This window comes from Anopheles arabiensis, chromosome 3 (assembly GCF_016920715.1).
Source record: "Anopheles arabiensis isolate DONGOLA chromosome 3, AaraD3, whole genome shotgun sequence".
Lineage (NCBI taxonomy): Eukaryota > Metazoa > Arthropoda > Insecta > Diptera > Culicidae > Anopheles > Anopheles arabiensis.
Window position 1 is genome coordinate 48,793,412 of NC_053518.1, and position 11,186 is coordinate 48,804,597.

General features: G+C 41.5%; 2 protein-coding genes across 2 annotated transcripts; one reads left to right on the forward strand and one right to left on the reverse strand.

The window, feature by feature from the left end:
• The first annotated feature begins 555 nt into the window (after positions 1-555).
• LOC120901868 lies at positions 556-2,549 on the forward strand. Its single transcript, XM_040310207.1, has 6 exons — positions 556-775; positions 877-1,049; positions 1,115-1,162; positions 1,229-1,344; positions 1,421-1,788; positions 1,871-2,549. The coding sequence occupies exons 1-6, from the start codon at positions 712-714 to the stop codon at positions 2,428-2,430; spliced, it is 1,329 nt and encodes a 442-aa protein (XP_040166141.1). The 5' UTR covers positions 556-711; the 3' UTR covers positions 2,431-2,549.
• A 236-nt stretch (positions 2,550-2,785) lies between these two features.
• LOC120901866 (protein bicaudal D) lies at positions 2,786-10,687 on the reverse strand. The gene is made up of 10 exons (XM_040310205.1): positions 10,484-10,687; positions 8,713-9,078; positions 8,497-8,634; positions 8,255-8,412; positions 7,874-8,184; positions 7,601-7,791; positions 7,301-7,512; positions 6,735-7,216; positions 6,473-6,647; positions 2,786-6,404 (listed from the first exon to the last, which is right to left on the reverse strand). The coding sequence occupies exons 1-10, from the start codon at positions 10,685-10,687 to the stop codon at positions 6,248-6,250; spliced, it is 2,394 nt and encodes a 797-aa protein (XP_040166139.1). The 3' UTR covers positions 2,786-6,247.
• Positions 10,688-11,186: the final 499 nt, after the last annotated feature.

Here is an 11,186-nt window from a genome sequence, read left to right on the forward strand (position 1 = left end):
CTTAACAACATGCCCGTCTTGGGTTCATATCCCGTATGGTATTCTGCTATTGGTGATGTCAGAGATAGTCAATGCTTTGTCGCAGGCTCTGGACACCGGCTACAGGTGTTACGACAAATAAGAAGAAGAATTCATCAGGTGGCAATTTTACACTTGACTGTTAATGTTATCACTGACATCACCGACAACAAGCCAAAACATATGTATATTTACGAGTGGCTAATACTCCAAATATGCATTTAGAATATATATTTTAAGATTAGTCTTGATCGTTTTCTTCCAGTGCAAGTGTACTTTTTTATAGTACCCCTTTTCTAAGCAGATGTCTCCGTTCCAATTTAGGATGATTATACGCATGGCATCGTGACGCAACGCGTCCACCAACGCTAACAGCCGTCCCCTAGATCAACGTACCTGCCTGCCGCCCCATCACAGCGAACCTTACACATGCATTTATGATGCATTTATCAGCCTCTGCATTTCTGTCTCTCTGCTCTAGTGTATTATCCAACATCCAGCTGACCGCTAATTCTAATAATGTGCTGATTGATGATGCGGTTTGTCTCAACGAAGATGTACAGCGTACCCTTAGCCCGCAGTGAAGTGCACCGGCGCACAAACTGCCGATGCTGCCGATAGTTCAGTTGACAGTGAATAGTGGAATAGGATTGTTCGCGCCGAGACACATTTAGTCGGCAAAGAAGAGCGAAAATGATCGTTAAGTGTAGCACCGTAGTATTGCTGTTATCCGGATTAACGGCTATAGCGGCTGGTGGTGAGTGGGCACGAATTGTTACAGTACAAACACGTGTTGTGATCGTGATTTGCAAAAAATGAGTCCTCCAATACCAATTTAACATGCACGTTCCTGCGCAGAGCTCCCGAAACCATTCGTTTGTGCGGCTCAGATGGAAATTAATAGCACTGAAGCTGCATTAAAAAATGCCCTATTTTGTGGGACAAGCTACAACCCGCGTTATCGGCCAGTGAAGTATCAGCAAGATCGACTTGCAATGTACATCGGGGCTGAAGTAATCAATGTCGAAAAGGTATGGCAAGTTGTGTTTAACTATTTTTAATTATCTAACGCATTGGCTAAATTATTCGAAATTAGGTGCGCAATTACGATTCTAGGCTGGAGATAACGCTAGAGCTGCTGATGGTAAGTGAACGGTGTGATAATTATTTCGAAGCTTTTCGATGCATTTGAAGCTCACCTATATTGCAGCAATGGTACGACGCTTTTCTACACTGGAACAAGCGTACGAGTGGCAATATAGAAACGATTAATGTAGCTGAGCAAGACCTCTGGACGCCAACATTTGCAGCAAAATCGTTTCAACGGTATGTAAATGTTTGATATTTAAATGAAAACCGTTATCACAGCAGCATCGCGTCACAAGTTCTGGTATCGTTCTAGATCGCCTCGCATCCAAAACACTAAACAGTGTACCCGTGTCAAGTGCCATCTTAGCTACGATGGAGAAGTTATCTATACGGTGCTGTGTACATTCACGGTCGACTGTTATACCGAGGCAAGATACTGGGCATTCGATACGAAGATTTGTACGCTGCGTATTTATTCCGTCGAGTACGATACCAACCAATTGTCGCTGTTTCACTTCCAACGCCGCCTCTCGTACCCGAGCTATTCGCTGTTGCCGTACAAAATTACCTCGTTTCAGATGGCCACTGTTAACAGCACGATGAGCCCCGAGTTTCGCATGGACATTGTCATCGAGCGATTAGTTGGTTCGCATTTGGTCGTTTTTCTCGTACTGATCGTCAGTAAGTGCAGACACACTCACCATCCCTTTGAATCGCCTTCATTGTGTTTTAATTCGAAATATGTTTCTCCATTCTATGGCAGTGTTTTGTTTCCTGAACTTGTTCAGTCTCTGGTTTAGCATCGACACTAGCGCTCGAACGATCGCCGTCGTCCTGGGTACCGTGATGCAAGGTATGTTTCTTGTTATCCTCTACTGGTACGGCATGGTGAAGATGAAACCAGTTATCACTTTGGCACACCTGCTACTTGGTTCGTTTGGTCTCGGTGTTATTGCTTTCGGCTGGACGTATTATGCAAGAGGTCAGATTACCTCCCGGAAGGGATGCACTGAGTGTCCGCTAGCGGTAATTCAGACCATAAGCTGTTTAAGAAAAAATCGACCATTAACATCGTTCTTGTCCATCGGATATCTAAACGGAAGCATCAAGAAAGACAAATTATCCCCTGAATGGGAAGATAACTTACCGGAAGCGAATAGGCAAACACAGGTACGTAATCTACCACAGGATGACGATACGGCTTCCACCACAAACGACGATAATGATGTTACGTGGCAGGACATGGTGCAGCCAGTGGATCGCATCCTGTTCTGTGCCATGCTTACGATGTATCTGCTGATGTTCATCGTGTATGTGTTCTAGCAAGTTGTTCATTCGAACACTCTCTCGCCGTACAATAATCAAGAACATACAATATTAGGGTATTCATCGCTTTATCGCAAGCAAAGACTAATAAAAACACGATGAATGCGAAAAACAAATCGTGCCTTTTACATATTTGACAAACAATGTCTGACGCTAAACTGTGTAAGACCTGCGGGACACCTACGATCGAGAACCACGCGAGTAGCATTGTTTGACGATGTTACAGTAAGTGAATAGTACAATTCATCTCAATACATCTACTGGCAAAATGTTATTATTTTATACATTTTAAATTGAACTAATAATGAAAATTCATCAAACGAAAGTGGAATAAAACACATGATGCTATTTGTTTACCACTGGTTACCAGTTTAATATAATTGCTATTTACCCAACACAATTAATACCCAAACTTGGCAAAGAATAGTCACAAAATGGACATGTGTGGATTTCTACTGCCTTCTTAATTTCCACAATTACTCTTTGATCTCTCTCTCTCTCTCTCTCTCTCTCTCTCTCTCTCTCTCTTCGCTTCTCTCTCTCTCTCACTTACATTTCCTTCAATAAGTGTTTTTTTGCAACATTCGAGAGTAACCTTTCACTCTGATTGCACGATTTTAAAGTAATGAACAACGGGGAAGGGGATTGTATCGTGTAGAAATTGCGCTACGCTAGGAGGGAATACGATTGTTGTTTCTGGTATTAACTTACGATTATCGCTACACCTACTAAACTGCTAATCAAATGGACACTACCGTTATGCGGATTTTAGTTCATGGATATCTTATGTCTACGGATACGAAAGGAGGGATTCGCACTCTACAACCGACCGAACTCTGCAGGCCGCCTAGCACTATAGTAAAACAAATGTATGTTCCAACTTAACGGGGTTGAAAGATGTTACTCATTTTACGACTACACCATTAAGTATGTCCATCTTCTTTTGCTATTTTCCGTGTTACACCGTTCGGCATCTAAGATCTTCGTTTGTTACCTTGTTTCATCATTGATGTACGTTAAAAGGAATCAAGTGCCGCTATTTCTTCTGTATTGCGAAAGTATACTACAAATGTTTAATCATGCAGATTGCACAGCTTGCATGTTGTTTGCCATTAACTCACTACGATTCTCTAAGATCCTACAACAAAAATATCAAATATCAGAAACATCACTATTCTCTAACAGGTTGCAATCTCTTTTTACTTTTTGTTTGTGATAAAGATTAACACACAATAATTTTAAACACAAAAAAGCGTATAATCTCAAAGAAAGACGAGATATAACAAAATTCACAAATTATTCAAACGGAAGTTTCCAAGAGCTAACGCTTCTGGATACCTGTAACAATTTGGCTACTGCATTGAGTAGCATTCTTTGCCTCCATGTACTAGGGTAAGTACCAAAAATGCTTTATCGTGGCTTCGTACCATCGTATAGTTAATTATTACCACTCTTTCGAGTTATCTCCTACCGCTCAAACCTCATTTCAAAAAAGGGACGGTGATTAATTATTATTAATTTCGTAGTTCATATTGTTATGTCGTGTCGTATTTTGTAAGTGTGTTTTGTTCTTTTATCCTTCAGTGTTTTTTGGGGGAAAATGGTCTACTTGTATGTCTATCTTTGCTGTCGGTTTTGAAGTGACATTTGTTGACACATTCATTTTCCTTTTCAACACTGGCCATTTCGCTTAATCTTAATAATTTTCCGTGCAATAAATTTTGCTTTTCTATTCCACGTTTTTTTCTGTTTATTTTAAATGTTTTTACAATAAATATATGGCTCGGTAGACTTGTATAAGTTATGCTAAATGATAGTTTTCTTTTACATTAAATAGGAGATTCTACAGTACCACATCGTACGAATTGGATGTTCTTTCTGCCGGCACAAATCATTTCGCACCAGATTTACGACGCATGATACGCGTGTGGTCTGTTTCTGTTGTCCCCCAAGTCAGATACAACAATACCAGAGCTACTCTCAATTTCCATGTAGAGTTGATGCTATAATATCTTTATTATTCACATAACCTGTTTCTTCTCAAAAATATTGGCAAATGGATTAATCAAAGGATATAATAACATTCTAATAATAAATTTTGGACGATTAGAAGATTTTTTTTTCAATGAGGACATGCTTTCGTAGGATTACATCGACGAAACTCCTATTGTGTTCTCATTCATTCGTTTTACTATCATTATTTTTGACACTGCTGACATATTGCCTCACTTGCTCGATTTGACTCTGGTGCTATAATTCGTGTATCTTAACTGACAAAAAAAATCACAAATTTCAAAATCTAACCTGCACTATTTTGGACAGATAATTGTTAGTTGCTATGAACCAATGAACATATTGTTCTTCTATTACTTTTCCCTCATTAGAGCTGTCTAATGTTTAACACACTACTGATAATCATGTTTCGTACTGACTTTGGAACGCAAAGGGAAGACGTCCTAATAGACTATAAAATGTTGCGCACTGCTAGTTACTGATGTGTGCTAATTCCTACTTCTAGGAATTTACTATTAATCATCCTTCCACTACAGCCACCAATGTAAGATGCAGCGGTGCCGACTATACAACGAAACATTCTTATTGCCAATGAAATCACATTACACTCCGATAGCAAGACAAATATCTGACTGTTTTATGACGTCGTAGATGCTTTTCTTTTCATTGCAAATGTTTCTGGCAGCATCGGCAAGTAAATATGTTGTAAAATACGTTGATGCTTCTAGTCATCAGGAACGTGTGGAAAATTGCCATAAAAATGTTGGTCCAAATTTTGTGTGCTTTTTTCCATACCATCAATACAACCGATAAACAAAAAGGTCTCTCTTGTCACGAACTGTAAGTGACATTAGAACGTTGTTTCAGAAAAGGACATTATGTTTGTAGCACATTCGTACTATCATCATCATCGCAGTAAATTATTAGATAACGGGCTCATAACCGTATTGGTATTTGCTCGAGAATTCATAAATAATTTCTATCTATACCTGTTTGAAATAGATGTGGTAGCAACATTTGTGTTACCATAATCATTCGGTATGCAAGCCACAACCACCAACACCATTCAACATTTTAAGTTGCTAAACTGTGTTGTTATCAATTTCTAATAATCGATAGATAGTGTAATAAACGAACCATACCTTTATCAGAGTTCTTTTTTCGATCAGTCATCTGTCTGTGTGTTCTTCGGTGAACCGCTGCCACGTTCGTTCGTTCAGCTAATCATCTAGTTACAATAATTCCTTCAACACTATTGTAGCTGCCACTATCAGTGAAAATAAATATATCTCTTGCGCGTTCATTTGTGTTCTTCGGACTTTCACACAGGTTAACTGGACATACTGTGTGTTTTTTTTTTGCTTCGACATTCGTCCAATCTGATCAGTACGTTTTACAACGAGTTTATAAATTGCAACTATTTTCATTTCTCGTTCGTTTCATTAATGGATGGAAATATGGTTTTCTTTTTCAAACAGTGTTGCTCACTGCTGGTCAGTTACGTTCCATGTGGGAATTTGATTATTCAATTTAAATGGTGGGACGGACCACCTAGTCATAGCTCTCCGATTTTCTAATCTTTTGCAAAGAAAAAGAGCGTAAAACAATGCACAACCAACTCAATAACACACGGGAGATCGATGAAAGATTCACATATGATGGTGATAATTTTTGGTTGTTATTCGTCCCGCCACTTTGTATTAACTAAAACTACAAACTCTTTCCTCTAGCGCTTCCCCCTTTACAGCTTAAGAAGTGTGTAAAGGAACGCTAGAATTTTACGCTGTACGCTCACCTTATGTTAGAAGAAAGCTTGGTTCGGATTGTTACTATTGCTGTTGCTGTTCGGATTCTGAAGGCTGTTCCGGGCCGGCTGCCCACGAGAGAAGGCCGACTTGCCGCCACCTCCACCACCGCCGCGCTGCGAAGCTGCCGGCCGGCGCACATGGCGCATTTCACTATAAATACGAGAACAAATAATTACTTCATCACTATGCACTAACTAGAAACAGACGCTAATGTTTACCGGTCCATCTCAAGCTCCTCGAGCTTTTGCGTCAGTCCAAGTTTCTGCTGCACAGCCAATCGAAGTAGCTGATTAAGCGTTTTCTTCTCCTCCTCAGCCGCCGCAAGCTGATGCGTGAGTTCGTCAACCTGAGTGACATACTCCTCGCAGCGAGCCGCAAACATAGCGCGAAGACCTGGTAAAAAAAAAACAGGAATAAACAACGGTAGAAGAATGGGGTTTGACGCCGTTTGCATCGAGTTTGATTTTTGCTCCAACTTACTTGAAAATGTGGCCGCATCTTCCTTCAAGATGCGCAGCTCGTTTCGCAACTTTGACATCGTATCGCTGACGACCAACTTTTCGTTTTCGTACTTGGATTTAAGATTTGTCAGCGCCACCTCGGCGGTGTTCTTATTCGACTTGAGCACGGTGCGCAGCGTTGCGATCTGCTCGCGTTTCGTCGACAGCAAGCTGCGCAATTTGATGATTTGTTCGTGCAGATCTGCTATTTCTTCCTTTGCCTCCTTTACATCGCCCGAGGATGTAGCGGAGGAATCGGTCACCACCTTATCCTTGTTCAGCTCGATCGTATGTTCGACGGCTGTCTTGAGGTACCGAATTTGATCGCTCACAGTGTCAACGTACTTGCGAATCTCGACAGCATCGCTGAGTGCTTGCAGGTCCTCAAAAACATGAGGCTTGGATGTAAGAATGTCGGATTTCAGCTGTGATTGAATTGCCGTTAAGGAATCGTTCTCGAAGCTAAATATGGAAAAACAAAACAGGCACATAACAACAATATGGCTAAAATAGGATATGCTTTAAAATGATTGACATTCAACATACCTTAAGTCGTCGTTCTTGTGGTCCAACAGTACACGATTTGGAGTTTCACCATTTACCGTGCACACCAGGTGGTACAACTGGGCCAGGTCGTCGCTTAGTGCAACTAAATTAGTTCGCGTCGTGTTCAAGCTCTGGCCCGCTGTTTGTGAGAGTGTCGTAAGTACCTGGATGTCACTATGCAAATCCAATGATTTCTGTTCAACAGACAACAGCTACGAAATAGAAACACAGTATTTAAATTGTTGAATGAATGTGCTCTAAGCACGGATAAACGGACAGTTAATATAGTAAGCACACTACCTTGTTCTTGAGATTTGTTATTTCATTGCGAAGTACAGTCATTGCGTCAGAACAGTTCAAGCCCTTCTGCAATTCAGCCAGGTCAGCTTTGAGAGTATCTATTTCCTTCGAGCTTAAGGTGAACCAGCTCGAGTATTGCATGATAGCTTCATTCAATTTATCATTCACATCCTTGTCCTTTGCTGTAGATACTACAAACAATGCAAGCGTACGATAGAAGATTTCACAAAAATGCTACTTGAGCGATGTTGTCACCTCACTTTCCCAACTTACCGGTTATATTTTCCTCAATTTGAATTTGTTTCTTGAGCGTATGAAGCGCATCAACGTGTGCTGCCAGTAACATCAGCTTAGCCATAAAGTTTTGCAAGTCGTTTTGGCTTTTGTCTAGATTCTGCTGGGCATCACGAAGATTTGCGGTCAGGCATAACTTTTCAGTTTCCATTGTTTCCAGCTGCTTTTCGAGTTTTTTAAGCTCATTCAGATGAATCTCCGAGAATAGATCGCCCTTTGTGCCATCGGGTGATTTCAGGTCCGCAGTTTCTGCTTCAAGGGTTGCTTCCAATCTTTTCAGGGTGGAGTCTCTGTATATCCGTAATTAAAGGTATTATATCTCATACTATGCCGCTGCCACTCATGCAAAATATAACTTACCTCAGTGCTGGAATTTCCTCTTCGCAATCGCTGCTGTTCAGGGCATTCTCTTCCATACTACGTATACTATATGCCAGATTACTAATATTGTACATTGATTCACGGTTGATATGTGTATCAAGCTCTTTCTTCAAAGCGTATTTATTCTCTCTTTCAACCTGAACAATGTTGAAACGCAAAGACAATAGTTTTAAATACCCTGACATATGATTGTTTAAAATGTGAAACTAAATGATACTCACTTGTAGTGCAGTCAAGGCATCTTCCATTTGTTTCTCAGCAATTTTCTTAAGACTAGCCAACTCCTCCACCTGTGAATTCAGCAGCTCGATTTCCTCTGTCAGCCTCCGGATTTCGTGCTTAGCGCCTTCGAATTCCACCTACGAAGAAACAACATCGAACATGTTGTGTAGCTAATGATTTCCTACACTCATTTGCTGTTGGATGTCAACACGTACCTGGGAGCTTCGCAAACTGGACACCTGCTTTTGGAGGGAAATGTTTTCCTCCTCTAGCTCCGAGTAATCGGCCAGCATGCGAGCTTCGCGATATTTCATATCCTTCAGCTCAGCTTTAAGCCGTGCCCGTTCTGCTTCCGTACCGGACTTGTCGCGCCCGATTTCGGCATTTTCCTGCAGCATGCGATCTCGTTCACTTGTCACACGATCTAGTTCGTGGCGTAGCTGTTTGGTTTCATTTTCCAGCTCCACAATCTGCATGTTGAGGGATGTTTCCATCGCGGCCGACTCGTTGAGCAGTGCATCTTCTTGCTCGATGCCCGATTTGGTGGTGACTTGTTGGGTTTTTTGAAATTTTTGTAAAGCCTAAAAAACAATCATTTATGTTATTATATTTATTACAATTTATGCATGCATAAAGCGCAGGTACAGATACACCAGCAGCGCACACAAAAGAGTTTTTTTTTTAAATATTGCACCTCATGGTACCTAGAATGAATAAGATGCCCATTGTGTCAAATGCATTCTTCTTCTATCGATACGATATCCGAAAACACGTGAAATTATGTAAACAAATTATGTTTATGATAGTATTTATGGTAATCGTATCATAACGCATAATTGACCTTCAAAATAAACCATTCGGTCGTTTCCTAGACCTGCCGTTAAGAGCATGTATTGCACAAGAAGTACCGGGTGGTATCGACAACCAAGCACACCGGTGCACACGCGAAGCTTTATCTCAAAATCTATTGGCGTGTAAGAGAAAATTAAAGAAAATAGCCAAGAGGTAAAACAACAAGTGGCGAAAATCTATTCAACCACAACACACTCTCATGTTGCACATGTTTCACGCGTTATTTCGTTTTCGCCATGGTTTGCTATGATTTTTCCAACGGCAGGTATCCGGTAATATCGGCCGGATACGTTATCGACTTTCTTGCAGGGAAAATTCGTAGGTATTGAGAGCCTCCGGAGCCGACGACAGCCAATGTGTGCTGAAGCGCGAAGATGACCCACGGAAGAGTGTGGAAAGTGGTGTGGAGGAAATGGAAACAATTATTTGCACAACTCTATTCCCAATGCAGTAATGAAGTTGATCAATAGCTCTGGAGCAGAATCCAAGAAGCACTTACCGCCTAATTGGAAAGCAATTCAAGAACCGCCATGCACGTGAGGATTCGGTCGATGGGTCTCGTTAGTTCGAGAAAAGAAAGAATAAATAGATAAGTACCATCAATGCTCATCTATGTCACACGTGAAGGTAAAAACGGTGCAATTATTCGATGACGAAAACACAGCCATTTTCCCATCCAGACAAAAAAAAACAGTCTTCAAAAAAGGCGTGGAGCTGCACCAATTGGCCGTTTCTGATTTCGATTGCATTTCAAATGAAATCGTAGTTAGCGCTGGAAGTAACAACAACAACAGAAAGCAATCACCCACAGCTCGGCGGCTGCCTCCATCGCCCTACTACCCCGGTGCGTAACCGAAAACACGAAGGAAAATTTCACCCATTTCGCTTCTGCCATGCGAGGTGAAATGAAATAAAACGAAATGAGACCAAAATGTGCGGTGAATCATTAGATTGTTGTAATTGTGCAGAGCGGGTGGCGTAGTTATAAGCTCTTCACGCACTATGCATTAGTTGCACCTGATGCTACTAATTCCTTCTTGGTCATTTTCTTAGAGAAGATTTACGCGTTTTGCGTTGATATTAGCACTGCTCTCAAGCAAATACGTGTTACTTATGCAAACATGTTGAACTTACCTCTTGTGTAATGTCGAGCTCATGTTTGGTGTTCTCGTACAGCGACTCCAGTTCTTCGCATTTCACTTGCAAGTTCTGCTTTTCCTCCAACAATCCTAGACCGTATTTGGCAGATTGAATATTTTCGCTGCTCACCTGATCCAGCTCTCGCGTTAGACGCTCGATTTCGGACCGCAAGGTTTCTAGTTCCGCCGATGATGTCATTTTCGGTATCGGTGTATTCCTTTTTTTTGGCTTCCTGATAGAACACTCTTCTCCGTTGAAGGAGCGGAGGAGCAACAATCAGCGGGGAGGCACGACGGTTGGAGCGAGCAGTCTCGAATCGGTGGTACTTCTGTCGGAAGCGATGGGGTTTCGTTTGCCAGCCAAATGTAGCAATGTGGCCGAAGGGTTACGCAAAGGAATGTGTCACCCACGGTGTAGCGGAATGCGAGCTTTATGCGTCCGTACGATAAAAGAAATCTGATCTGGTCATTACACTAGAGGTTAAAAGCACTGTGTTTTCCCCTTTCATGGATTGGGAGGTGCGCTACACTTGTGCCACCTCAAACGATTGGGTGACATTGGCCGTTTCTCTTTTCTATTTTCACTCCGAACATCGAAAACGATAATCTCCAGCGTAAATCAGCGTAAGCGTGTCCTAGTACCGCGGCAAAGCAATGGTGCAGGAGCACACCACACGTAGCACAGATGTTGTAGTCAG